Source organism: Centropristis striata, chromosome 1, assembly GCF_030273125.1.
Source record: "Centropristis striata isolate RG_2023a ecotype Rhode Island chromosome 1, C.striata_1.0, whole genome shotgun sequence".
Lineage (NCBI taxonomy): Eukaryota > Metazoa > Chordata > Actinopteri > Perciformes > Serranidae > Centropristis > Centropristis striata.
The window spans coordinates 18,125,640-18,139,508 of record NC_081517.1 but is presented as its reverse complement, the minus strand read 5'-3'; the positions used below and the strand labels follow the sequence as shown (position 1 = coordinate 18,139,508).

Genomic DNA, 13,869 nt, shown 5'->3' with positions numbered 1-13,869 from the left:
CAATTTAAGGCAATTTAGGAAATGGTCTGTTACTTTTTACTATTTCACTGTACATTTAATATTTAAATATGGTTGATTTATTGAAAAATATCGATAGATTCATTGATAATTATTGTGCAATTCAACATGTATAAAGAATCAATATACAAGCAATCAATTTCTATTTAATTAAAGCACTAAAAGCAAGAAAAGTCCATCTTTTCCATAAAAAAATACATCAAAGACTGAAATAAGGTCATTTCAGATTGAACTATAATTTGACTTCAGGGTGATTACATCACCATGAGAGATATCTTGTTTTTTGATTTGGGGAGAGAGAATTTGAGCTTTTCTTGTTCACTGTCACAGTCTGGATTTATTTTTTATTGATGATGTGGCAGAACAACACACTGTTGGAAAGACATTCAAAGAAACATTTTTGACATTTACATTGGCTTTAAGTTGTCCAAAAGGCAAAGTTTCACTGGATTTGTTGCTCTGGGCTCCAATAATAAAGCTTCACAGTATAAAACAGCTGGTCAGGAATACTGATCGTATTAAATTAGCAGTTGCTTAGAAAGAGTCATTAAATCTATGGTGGCTGAGAGAGTTAAAAAACACAAACTTAAGAAAAAAGCAAAGCAAATGAAAAAATGATCTTCACGACTATGACAAAACAAAAATCACATTTAGAAAAGAGGAGCTGCAATAAATAATAAACCTTATTTGCTTGTTTTTATCACTGAGTAGTTGATGTTATTCATTAGTTTTTACAGTCCTGAAGAAATTTAAGTTGCAGCATTTCTGTATTCGTAGCACATTTCTTTATACCACATGTTGTCAGGTGGAAACATTTGCAGATATTTTTTGTTTTGTCATAGTGGAGAAGATCTTTCACTGGCTTGTGTTTAATGTTTAAATGAAACAATTTTCTATAAAATGTGGCATCAGAGCAAAATATTGGCAAATACAAATCTTCTCTCACACATCCATTCCTTAAGACAACCTCATTCTTCAAATAAATACATAATAAAAACACAACACCTCTCCATCTTTAAGGCACTTTGGGAATTTTGAACATCAAAAAAAGCAAATAAATACCAATTGTCATGTGCTGACATGTAACCAGCTACGTGTCAGCATACAAAGGAGTGCAGAGCACAAACCGTATGATCAAACTGCACTTAAACAACATGCAGGAGGCAGAAATCGCAGAAACAGCAGAAGAGTGAAAACCTCAAATGTACCGAACCCACCCTAAAGGTTAACACGTTTATGTCTGAAATAGAGTTTACTCACCTTTTCAGAGCAATATAAATCTGTCAGACATTATTTCATCATTTTTGCATCAGAAAAAACAAAATCTGATATATTTGTTGTGTTTGTTTACCTCACGAGGAACAACTGCAGGCATTGTCACAAGTTTCACACCTTTTTGTTGAGTTTTTCTTCCTCACTTTAGTTCACTTCACTCTCTAGATTTAAGGTCAAGAGGTTTTTTTGTGTGTAATACATGTCTCTGAAGTTTTTTTAGTGACTGATCAAAGAGGTCCAGTCAGGAAAGTTTTCAAGCTCTCCGGTCTTGTTCAGCTGTTGGTCTCCGTGTGTCAGTGTCAGCTTGAAGCGTAGACGCATCTTTCGCTAAAGGAAAGAGGGGAACATGTCAGATGTATCGTACTGAGACTTTTAATGGAGAAAGTGAATGAATATATAATTAAATGCAAATTAATACTTGCCACATTGTACTCTTGGTTATCCAATTTATTAATGACTCAATTTATACATGTAATTCATCTCAAATATCTTCTTATTTTATGCAACAGTTAACTGTACAGTTAACTCTATTTGGACAGTATTTTAATGTCCAAATCAATATAAGCAGTCAATCAATGCTAAAACCCGAGAAAAAAAGAATGTGTCAATACCAAAAATTAAAGAAAATGCAGCATCATATTCATTACAAGACTGTTTGCACACCTCAACTTAACTCTATTTATACCTTTTATACAAACAAAGTGCTTTCTAGACAGCCATAATAAATAAATAAAAACACTAATAAGTAAAATTTTACAACACTAAAATTTACAACAAATAATTGTAGAAAACCCATAGGGAAAAACCTATCAATAAAAGTAAATAGAATACAATAATATTGCACTCAAATAAAATAAATAAAATATTTAGCAACACAAGCACACTGAGATGCAATAATTATTATATGCAAGTAGTGACGCTTTATGTACTGTCTTCTTCTTCTTCTTATTATTATTATATCAAATCTTGAAATCTATAAATAACAGTGAAGTTGGACATTAGATTAGTGATGTTATTGTTCAAATGTAAATCAAAACTTCTACTCATACTCACCTTCTGAGGATTAGCCAATAGGAGGACCTGTGAGATAGCCGGCGGAGGCAGGAGAGGGTTATAAGGAGGTAGGTGTGTCCCCGAGGCAGGCTGCAGTTTCACTAACATATTCTGCATGAGACGTGATAAATTCATAATTGAATGGACATTCAACTCATCATTGGAATACAGGTCAAATTTCTTAGTGACGAGAGAGATCACTCAGTTAATAAGTCGAGTAATTACTCAATCTGGAGTAGCGTACCCCAAACCTCTTCTGGATCACCTCTTGTCCTGCATGTTTTTAATCTCTTCCTGCTCCAACTCAGCTGATTCAAATGATCCCCTCAATATGAACATCCGAAGCTGTTTGACAACCAGTTGATCATTTGAATCAGCTGTGCTGAAGCAGGGAGAGATCCAAAACATGCAAAACAAGTGGTACTGCAGGAGAGGTTTGGGAAACACTGACTCAGAAAGATTAATAAATACAACAAATAAATATCACAATTCATCTGTCTGTGGTGAAATCTTAAATGCTCATTTGGTCCGATTAACATTTGAAAACCCAAACATATTAAATTCACAAGGATAGAAAATGTGGAAATGCAGCATATTCTCTTACATTTGAGAAACAGGAAGGAAATAACCAGTTTTACTTTTATGGTTCATTAAACTTATCGAAGTAAATCAGTGGACAAAGATGGTGCTGCAGATGGCTGCCGCAATGAGTTTGTTCCTATAGTTTTGTTAAGCGTTTTGCTGTAGTATTTCACATATTTTTAAATATTTATTTCATTTTAAGTATTGTAAATATTTCTTAGCATTTTATCTTCATGATTATATATGTAAAACATAACCAAATAAACCTTTTGCAGATTAATTTTCTGATCAATTGTCCACATTTTTTGACATGTCAGTCACATGTCACAAAGAAGGAGTTTGTGTTCCTATCCATGTCCTTTATTTTGAAAGGTTTTGAATTGGAACAACAATGTACTTGTGCCACTCGTTTAAATCTACATTCAACATCTCCACCTATGTCCTGTATAAATTACACTAATTTATACTTTATTTAAAAAATAAGCTAAGACTATATGTAATTTTGATCAGAGATTATGAGGTATTTTTACCTTTGGAACAGCAGCTTGCAACAGGAAGTCTTTCACGTCGAGAGCAGACGTGTTCACTGTGGAGATGACGACCACGGCGACACCTGGATGACCTGGTGGAGAGTCTTTGGCAAAATGGAGAGAGACGTGGACACCGCCCTGATTGTGTAAAGTGATCGGCTCAAGATGACCTACAGCAAGAAAACAGCTGACATTTAGACAGGACATTCAGCTGGAGGGACTGTAACAAAACGGTACTATAAAACAAAAAGTAAGTGCAGCTGTTTCTCCTTATAAACATACTGGGTTTGATGGTCTCCACAGGAACAAAGATGTTTTTCAGGAGTGGTGGGAGACTCGAGCTCTCTTCTAATTTCACTGGATATCCTGATCCTTCATTGAGATGTTTCTGTGACTTGGATTGTGATCCTGACTCTGTAAACTGTTGATTGTGAGGAAGTGACCTGATGGAAGAAAGTCAGTCATTTTAGTAATAAGGGCTGTTTCCACTAACGCCTAATACCCGGAATGAGGCGGGTGTCACTCGCCGAAATGCCCCTTATTTGAATATGAGCCGTCCGGAGCGGACTTTTTTTCGGGACTTCTTTCGTCCCTGTAGAAGAGCAGGGTATTTTTTCTCCCCTGAAAAAAAACTGGTTACTGATTGGCCAGAACGCTAAGCAAGATGTGACGTAGTACTCTACTTGACAACAACACGCGGCATTTGTAAATGCCGGCAAAGCAGTGTTGCCAACTTAGCGACTTTGTTGCTAAATTTAGCGACTTTTCAGACCCCCTTAGCGACTATTTTTCAAGAAAGTGACTGGAGACAAATACACTTTCGACAAATACACTTTTTCTGGTGTTATTGGAGACTCGTTCTTACTCTTCTTAAGGAAGTCACAGTCCTCCTGCAGCAGTCTCTCCCAGCTGCAGAGCCGGAGGGGATGTTAACCCCTTAGCGTCCAGTCTGCAAATTGCTAATAGGATAACAGTTAGCTCTGTAGGAGTACAGTGTGTATGTGCTGCTGCTGCAGGAGGTGTTCACTTAGCGATCTCTGTTTGTTTACAACAAGCACCGGACTGTGCACAGTTAGTGATGCCGGTTAATTCACAATCACTATGTTTATGATCAGTGGAGACGTTGTGCATAATTAGCCATGCTGTTTTCTTTATGATCAGCTGCTGACAGTTAGCAATGGCGACCACAGTCGAGTCTCCCATGTTTAATCCTTCGCATATGTGACGTCATGGGCGAAACGGTCGCTAGGCGATTACACAACAGTCGAAAACCATATGTCACCTCCGGAGTCTCACAAATACCCCTGGGGTTAACTTGTAATGGACACACGCGGAGTCAGCGGACTTTTGGGAAGGTGTGGCCTGAGATTTTCCCGGTGGCCACTTTTCCCCCTAGTGGAAACACGGCCATTATCAGATAAAGGGTGAAAACAGGTGTATTAATTCCAGACAGTAGATAAAAATAATGTGTTTTATGAACATTAAAGCAAGTAAACATTTTCAAGCAGAAACCCAAAGTATAAAAATTAGCTAAATATGTCCCCTTATGGTTTTCATGGCCAACAACTGCTTCTTTATAATTGTTTTGCACATGATATGTATAAAAAAAACCTTTAGACAATTTTCTTAATCTTACCAAATGTTAGTCCCATTAGATGTAATGCTGCTCCCCCCACAGCCACGGGCTCTCAACACAACACCTCTCCCTCCGTTCTGCTCGGCATTCGTCATCTGAAAATCTCCATTAAACTGAGAGACGGAATAAACTCTGTTAAACACTCTTCAAAATTAAAGCACCTTTAAATCTTTATCCTTACATCTGAGCCTCACCTGCAGAAGTTCTTCATAATACGACCTAGAAGTGTCTTGAGTCTGTTTTGAGACCAGATTATCTAACTCTGTAATCACAGGACAGAACATCATTACGTTATGAATCATTACTTTCAGAGAGAACAGACTAGAAATAGGTACGGAGGCAGGCCAACCTAATTCACTGAAGTCCTGTTCAGCAGTTGAGTGGAAGCTGCTTTCCAGAAGAGAGGAAAACATGGGTGAAGAGGATTCAAAGGTCGGTGGTGAATCAGCTTTTCTGTGTGTCTGTGGAGAGTCCAGTGCTGACAGGTCGATGAGGTGGTAGCTTTTAATCTCTCCTGGACTCTTTGGAGCTGGAGGAACAAGACAAAAAACAAGATCGAACACGAGCAGGGCCGAGAGGAGCCAAACACAAGGTCAAAATGTTTTCCACAGGGACTACAACTACAAAAACACAAAATGAGGCCTACCATTTTTTTTACTCTCCATTTCTTCCTCACTTCTTATTCTTTCTCTGCCACCGTTACACTCTCTCTTTCCCGCCTGGTCTTTGTAGGCGCTCACTACAAGTGTTAGCTCGTCGTTAGCCGCCAGGATCTGTGCCAGAGCTGCATCGTCGTCCATGGTGTCGCTGGCCAGGCGGAACAAGCTGGGCCTCAGACGATCACATCGCTCGTACAAAGCCTGCAGCATAGAAGAGAGGATCAATCGTTGGGTTATACTTTCACACAAACACATTCTGCTTTACAGTGATGGGAAAAATGCATCCTCTAAGGAAATATCTGTTGGTTTGTTGGGCCAAATTATCACTTTCTTGCAACCTTTTCTGCATCTTCACACTTTGTTTGAGAAATGGATATAAAGAAAGCAGCCCTTGCTAGAAAACACTAATCTCTCTGTTTCTATTAATGCTGGCTCCACACTGGAGGATAATCGGGCAGATTTTGGGTCTGACTCACCACTCCTGACAGTTGTTGGGGTGTTCTTAATTCAAATCTGGTCTGAACTGGATTATCCCATAGTATGAGGGGTTTATGGATATGATTTTAATTTTACAGTTTTCAATTTCAAGCATATTTGATGTATTCATTAAAATGTGTGAAATATTGGACTTGTGTAGAGCAGAAACATGGTGATATACAGTCATTAGTATCTTTAAATGTAAAGCAGGTCCCAACCACAACTTTTTAACTTGAAAATCAACAAATCAGTGTTTGTGTGTGTGTGGTTTTATATTTTCACAGAGAAATTGGAACGTGAGTGAAACAAATAGCCAGTAGAGGGCGATAGAAGGACAATAATCTTCCACATTGTCCTTTTAAAACCCTGAACATCTTCCTGATTGTTTGTATAACATACCTTCACGTCATCACACGGCTCTAACAAGGTGCCGGTGATGGTGTGCTGGTGCAGCAGCTCTCTGAGCTGTTTGACACTGCTCTCCACCTCCTTCAGAGTAGATTCACGCTTTGACACTTTCTCTGCCTTCTCCTGCTCCTAAAACACACAAACATAAACAAATAATTTAGGAACAATTACCAATGCATGCATTCAAACACGAACATCACCACCACCAGTGCTCCTCACCTCTTTCATGGTGCTTTTAATGAGTCTGTTGGCAGTCTCCAGGTCTTCAGGACGAGCACTTTTCAATAATCTGGCTAACAGCTGATGGTACAGAAACACATCTTTAGCTGGATGAAACTTAACATTACATTAGATATTGAACACGCACGCACGCACGCACGCACGCACACACACACACACGCACACGCCGAACACACACGCACACACACACACACACGCACACGCACACGCCGAACACACACGCACACACACACACACACACACACACGCACACGCACACGCCGAACACACACGCACACACACACCTTGGCCTTCTCCTCCTGGTCAAAAACAGAGTCTGTGGATCTTTGTGTTGGAGGTGGCATTATAATTTTGTCTGGCAGTTTGGGATCTTTCTTTACAATACCTGAAACAACAAACAGAAGGGACAGATGGTTTCATTTTATATATATATTATACTATTCTCATACTATTATTATGGTTCAGTCAACTTCTACGTGGTTAGTGTGGTTTTAGCTTGATTGACAGGGTCAGACTGACATATGCACATACGAGGGTGTGGTGTTCGACTCAATCAAGCCCAACAGGCTGCAGGTGGTTGGAATTAATTAAGCTCAGCAAGCTGCAGCAACACAGTGGGAAAAAGACCCTGAAGGAGAACACTGGAGGAAGACAGAAGATTGAAACTGTTCTGAAACTACGCTGAAGAGCGGGCAGGCAGTCTCATTGAGATACACCGGAGTTAGCAGGCCGTTTCAGAGCGTGGATGAGGATGAGTGGCTGGGTGGGTGAGTCTTGAACACAGCAGAACCCTTCTCAGGAAGAGTCACACTAACCCAGGCAAGCTTAAGACTCATTCTCACAGGGAAAGGAGACCAGTGATTTATGTTATTTGCTAGGCTAGCCTTTAGCTGCTGTGTCCTTGGTAGTACGAGCCGAGGTTGGCTTAGCAACCATAACATTAGAGGGGGGGGGGGGGGGGGGGGGAATCGATACAGCATAGTATTGCAATATTTTGTGTGCCAATATATATTGATTCACGGTCGCCAAGTATTGATATTTAGCGTTTCGGCTGCCTGCCGCTTCGTTCTCTCCTCCTTTTTTTTTTTTTTTTAGGAGGCCGTAGCAGGCTCACTTTCAGGAATATACTGGAGATACTGGCATCATATAAACTTAGAAGATCTAAGAATTCTATAGGCATATATAGTGTCGGGAAGATGTTGAAATATTGCCGCAGTTTGGCTTTTTTATGTTTCATTCAAAAATATTCAGAGCAGTGCAGCCTGAAGTTGAGGAAAGTTTGATAAAATTCTGCAGTTGTCGTCCATACATGTTTGATATCAGTTGAGTTCAGTTTGACTGAATACTTGGTCAGTCTGTGGGTTTGATTCTCATTGTGGAAAATAAAAAGACTGAAGTGAGATGAATAGACTGAGAATTTTCTCTTATTGGACAAAACAATTTTTAACTGAATTTAATTTTGTGGACACAAAATGCAGTTAACCCATTGACGCCGGGAAAGCATTACCGCATTTCTACCATTAAGGCCGGGACCGCTGTTGCGTCATTCTACCATTAAGGCCGGGACAGCGGATATGTCATTTTGTAGTATTTGTATTTTTTTCCACCTATTTTCGGTCTCTTGGCCAATGAAATGCATCAGAATCATGATCAGAATACATGCGAGAGTGCCGCAATGCAACATCGGACTTTTCCAGAACTTTAAATCATGGAGGAAGACGACTATAGCGGAGGAGCTCAGCAGTAAGTGACGGGAGAGATCTGATTAAAACAGCCGGTGATTTAATTGCTGGTCCGACTTTGAACCCTCGGAACCAATCGACCGGCATTTATGGATGAGGAATATGTTTTTAGACGACATATTTTCACCGAAGAACAGACAGATTTGTGGCCATCTGGAGATAATATTATTAATAATATATTAATATTAATAATAGGCTAATTGATTGTGATTATGATATAAGAAATCATGACTGTTTAGGTCTTATAGCCTATTACTTTATGCGTCGTTGAGTACCCTGAAAAGTGCAATATATAAAATGTATTATTATTATTTATTATTATTATTATGATAATTTTTTTTTATTACAGTAGGCTAATGAGAACTATGTCTTGTTCTTCCAATGGTCATATCATGTTTGCATCTTGCTAATGAGCATGTATTAGTATTATGCATAGGATTTTTTATTCAGTCAAATGTAACATTTGCTGAGTTTGTTGATTTTTTCAAAAACTTTATTGAAGGTTTGGACAAATAAACTCAACTTCGTATGAAAGCCACAGGTATAAGCTCTCAAATACTTTTTGAATTTCATTTTTATCTGCTACAGAGGCTGAAAAATCTATTATTTAGTAAGTGTTGAATTTCCAGAAAAACTTCAGGTTTTAGGGGGTCATTTGAAAATCGCCCATAGGTTTTCCAGGCATTTTTTCCCAGGCGCTTTAGGCGTTAATGGGTTAAACAGTTAAATCGCAATATATTGGAAGAGCAATACTCACCATATTGCAAAGTGCTTAAAATCACAATATCGTATCGTAACTCAACTATCGGGGAAAAAATCATATCGTGGGACCTCTGCTGATTCACACCTACATAAAACTCTCCTATGATTTTTTTTTCCTGTTGTATGGCTATACTATTGTTATACTATATTACAACATTTCACCTTATATTTTATATCCCATACTATATTAAACTGTACTATATGATAATTTTTAATTTTTTCCCCTTGTTATACTATACATTATATACCAATACTGTATATTATATTTCTACATCAGTACACTAATTATCATTCGTGAATCATATATATTTGTCTGGTGCACCCTGTTGTAGTAAATCACATTACTCACACATACTTTGCTGACTTTGCTGACATTATTCCCAACATTATGTCACAACACTGGTCGTGGGTACTGTTTATGTATCGCCTGTCATTATTCCCAACATTATGTCACAACACTGGTCGTGGGTACTGTTTATGTATCGCCTGTCTTATAATCAAGAGTTGAATTGCTCTTGTAGAAGTTATTTTTTAATTTCTATTATTTTGTGCTTGTAATATGTTTTTTGTCTATCTGTACCTATTTGTGACCTTGTGCTGCTGCAACACCTTTATTTGTACTCTAAATAGAAAAGGTTTATCTTATCTTCTTGATCTATAAACTCCTTGTATATTATTAAATTATAATTATTAGATACCCAGTTTTGATTCAAGTGATTTTTAAGACTGGTTTTAGAGGTTAAAAAGGCACATTATGTGTACCAGATGTCTTCGGAGCACAGTATGACAATAGATGTTTTGTGTTTGCGTCCAAACCTTGTTTCTTGAGCATGCTGTAAGCTTCCTGAATCTTGGGTTCTTCTTTAAGCCAAAGAGTCCAGCCGTACAGGACCTCCGTCACTCGGTCTTTAACGTTCTGTGGAGTCCAGGCGCCAAAGTACTGCTCAGAAAAAGATCAACCGGGTCAGTCACATCAGTGTCGTTCCACACAGAGAAACTTTTCAATTTTATTTTATATAACTGGAAGATGACTACTCTCCTGTGTGAAGCCATTTGCAGCTTGGGTTTTGGAAAGTACTTGATAAACATTACATATGAAACTGAAAATGAAACTAAACAGTCTTGTCATGTCATGTCTCAAGTATACAAATAGGATCTAAATGACCAAAAAATTCCCAGTGAAGTCAAATTTGTATTTCACAAGACATGAATATGTGTGCCATTGACCGATTAAGTCAAGAGCAGACACAATTCATTATCTTTTGTAGTAGATTTTATAATGGGTGCAGTTAAATAGGATCAGCAAATGCACTAAATAGGAAATTAAGGACACCTGTCCCTCTATGATTACCTTGGGTGTTAAGAGTTTGATGAGCTCGTTGAGAAAGCGAAACTTGGCTGCCTCGCTGTGAAACCGCTTTCCACAGTTGTTCATACATGCCTCGAGAACCTGGAAAGCACCAATATTCAGAATAAATCAAGATCAACAAGCTTTTACAACAAGAGAAATTGAAAAGAAACAAAAGGTTTTTGGTTGTTGTGCAAGACAAGAGAGAGAGAGACAAGAGATTTGTCACAAGTTTCGTGGTTAACCACCTCTAAATGTCACATGACGTGTGTGGCAGATGAACCTTCACAAAGCTTCCTTAAATGGCTATTATAGTGAAAGCTGCAGATAATTTTAATGTATGGACAATAGACCATGTGCTGTCACATGCAGATTAATGTCACTCAGGTCATGTGAGGACATTTAGTCACAGATATTCTTCACAGGGTCGCCTTCTCTCAGGGTTAAAACAAAGACATTTGCTTGTCAATGAATGGTCTGTACTTTTAAAGACACTACAATAAAAGCAGAGCATAACCCATGAGAAATGGCTTTAATTAAAATCACATGTCCACTGCTTGTCCAGTCTACACAGATCCAGAAAACTATTACTTTTTGCAACTGACCTACTCAAGGATACAAAAATAACAGGGAATTTTAAAAGCAGGGCAAAATGTGTTTCTTTCTGAGAAATACGCAGATACGTTTGAATAGATAAACTGCATTTTGTGTAGAGATCTGATTACTTACTGTGAGAGCCTGCAGAGCCTCTTTCTCCTGTGGCGACTGGATTTTATGGGCAAGAAGGCGAACAGCTACCTGTGGCCTGAAAGCATTAAAGTAAGATTTTAATCACATTAAAATGCCTGAGAGGACTCCGAGCAAAGAGCCTGTTACTCCAACACTAAAAGAAGAGCTTTTCACATGGCTTCCACACACTGCCACGCTTGGGCAAAAGCTAAAAGAGACTTATGAAAACTGATTAAAAAAGGTTTATTTCTCCATGCACTGTTGAGTTTAAAATAGATTTAATGGTTTAAAGGGGAAGAGGTGCTGCAGAGTTCCTCCTCCGTCTCGCATGATGGTGCAACTGCGATCGCAACCTGGATGTGAAGTAACTCTTTCTCAAATGCCACAAATACGTTAAAGAAACTTCTAGAAGCAGCACTTTAGCCCAGGTTCAACTCCTGAAGATGATCTGAGAGTCCATGCAGGGTTGTGAGCAAGTAAGCAAAAATGAGGAATAGCTTCAATGAGGTTCTGGGTTTGACTGTAGCTTCAAAAAGTTACTCTGGCCACCAATTTTGTTTATCAGGTCACTTTTGAGATTGAGACAGGAGGACGTATTGTAGCGCTGCTGACAGAGACACCGCTCTTGTTATCATGTTTCCATGATGATGATCATGTTGCAGACCATAATCCATTTATGATCTGCAGCCACAGCTCATCCATTTTGTTCATCGAGCAAAAAAGACTAACTGTGAACTGAGAAACTGTGAGACAATACTCCATATATTGAAGTGTCACAGTTAAGGAAAGGTTTTTACATAAGTTTGCACCAAAATTGTCCTTTGGCCACCAAATTTAGGGGTTTGGTGACTGGTGGAGGCAGTGTTAAAAAAAGATTAGCATGTATTCCTGAGGTGCACAGACTGCTTACCCATCACTTTCTTGGTCGACGAGCTGGTAGAAGCCCTGGATGCAGTCCCATCTGTCCTCCTCATTGTTTGGGTCTGTGGCCTGGTCTGGAACAATTACACCAGAGAAACAGGTTAGACATCCACAAATACTTTAATATTGGATCAAATGCATGCTAATAAATTCAAAGACATCATACAATTGAATAAGGAAGTGAAAATGAAAGAGATTGACTCAAAAAGACAGAGAAACACTACTTTAACTGCTATTTTATGATTCAGATGTTGTATTTAACATGTAATACTGCTGTTTAGTATCTTCAACAGTGTGCCATCTCAAGAGCATAACACTTGAACTCATCTAAAGGAGACAAGCCACATTTTTGAAGTTGGTAACTGTAGCACTGGTAGTTTTAACTTCACAGTTCCTTCATCTTCTTCAAAGTCAAATTCAAGTACTTTTTAAGCATTTTCAAGCTTTTCCAGCACCTTCCAGCTGTGGTAAAGCACATGTTTTAACAGTACATCTCTTAGTGTTCTTTCTTCAGTACACCTGTGTATAATCTGGTAAAATGCAATAGAAAAGCTCACTTTTATAATGCATGTTTTTTCATATTTGATATTTGCTGCTTCTACTTTCTTACATACACGATGCGCGTGCACGGTAGGAAAGCCGACACAACACACCGCTTGAGCGCTAGTCGGGCACGCGCACGGCAGAACCAACTTCCTGTTCTGATACTTTGTGCAGAAAACAAAACTTATTTTATTAAAATCTAAATCAACCGCCACATTCAAGATTCAGTCGCAAATATACTATTTATTTTATTCAGTCAAACTGACGGTACGGACCGACCGTTAGCGTGACGTTGGCAAACAACACAGCGTCACTTAGTTCAGATATCACTGATGTGTTTGCTAACGTCGGAAAAGTAAGCAAACACAAGCGGCCAAAACAACCAACAAACTTTACTTTTCCCCCCGTTTACTTACTGAGCCATGACTCAAAGGTTGCCTGGCTGTCACCGGTCGCCATTGCCGTCCGTCTCCTGCAGGTAAAGAGTAGCCGATCTGAGTGCGTCTCTGTGGGGGAAGCGGAGGTGTCAAACTGCCGCCGCCTGTCCTCGGTGGCATGTGACACTCACGCCCAGTCACACTCCTGACACAGCAGCCAAATTATATTACACCCCCTCCCCCTGCCCTTCACTCTCCATAGATTAACCCTGGTTTACTGGGCTGGGAAGTAAATAAACACATTTATCCCATAAGAACCCAGACCTATTTATCCTTGAAGGAACATTATGGGGGATACACCACAACAAGTGGACCACATAGAACACATTTCTGATGTTTTTTTAATTTTTTTTATTCTACCCCTAAATGTCAAAGATATGTGATGTGACATATAGGCTACGTGACATTGGGCGTTTATGGAATTTATATTTATGATATTCCTTATTTTAAAATAAATAAACTGGACACCTTTACAGAAGCACAAATTTGCCTTTTTCTTTGCATCTCCA

The 13,869-nt window shown here is 38.8% G+C and overlaps 1 protein-coding gene across 1 annotated transcript; it reads right to left on the bottom strand.

The window, feature by feature from the left end:
* Positions 1 to 342: 342 nt before the first annotated feature.
* On the bottom strand, positions 343 to 13,459 carry LOC131971884 (ADP-ribosylation factor-binding protein GGA2-like). The gene is made up of 16 exons (XM_059333547.1): positions 13,340 to 13,459; positions 12,370 to 12,454; positions 11,460 to 11,535; positions 10,734 to 10,832; positions 10,199 to 10,322; positions 7,163 to 7,263; positions 6,858 to 6,938; positions 6,630 to 6,767; positions 5,741 to 5,954; positions 5,444 to 5,623; positions 5,289 to 5,356; positions 5,095 to 5,207; positions 3,741 to 3,901; positions 3,459 to 3,628; positions 2,347 to 2,457; positions 343 to 1,620 (listed from the first exon to the last, which is right to left on the bottom strand). Exons 1-16 carry the CDS (start codon positions 13,380 to 13,382, stop codon positions 1,510 to 1,512), a joined length of 1,875 nt encoding a protein of 624 aa, XP_059189530.1. The 5' UTR covers positions 13,383 to 13,459; the 3' UTR covers positions 343 to 1,509.
* Positions 13,460 to 13,869: the final 410 nt, after the last annotated feature.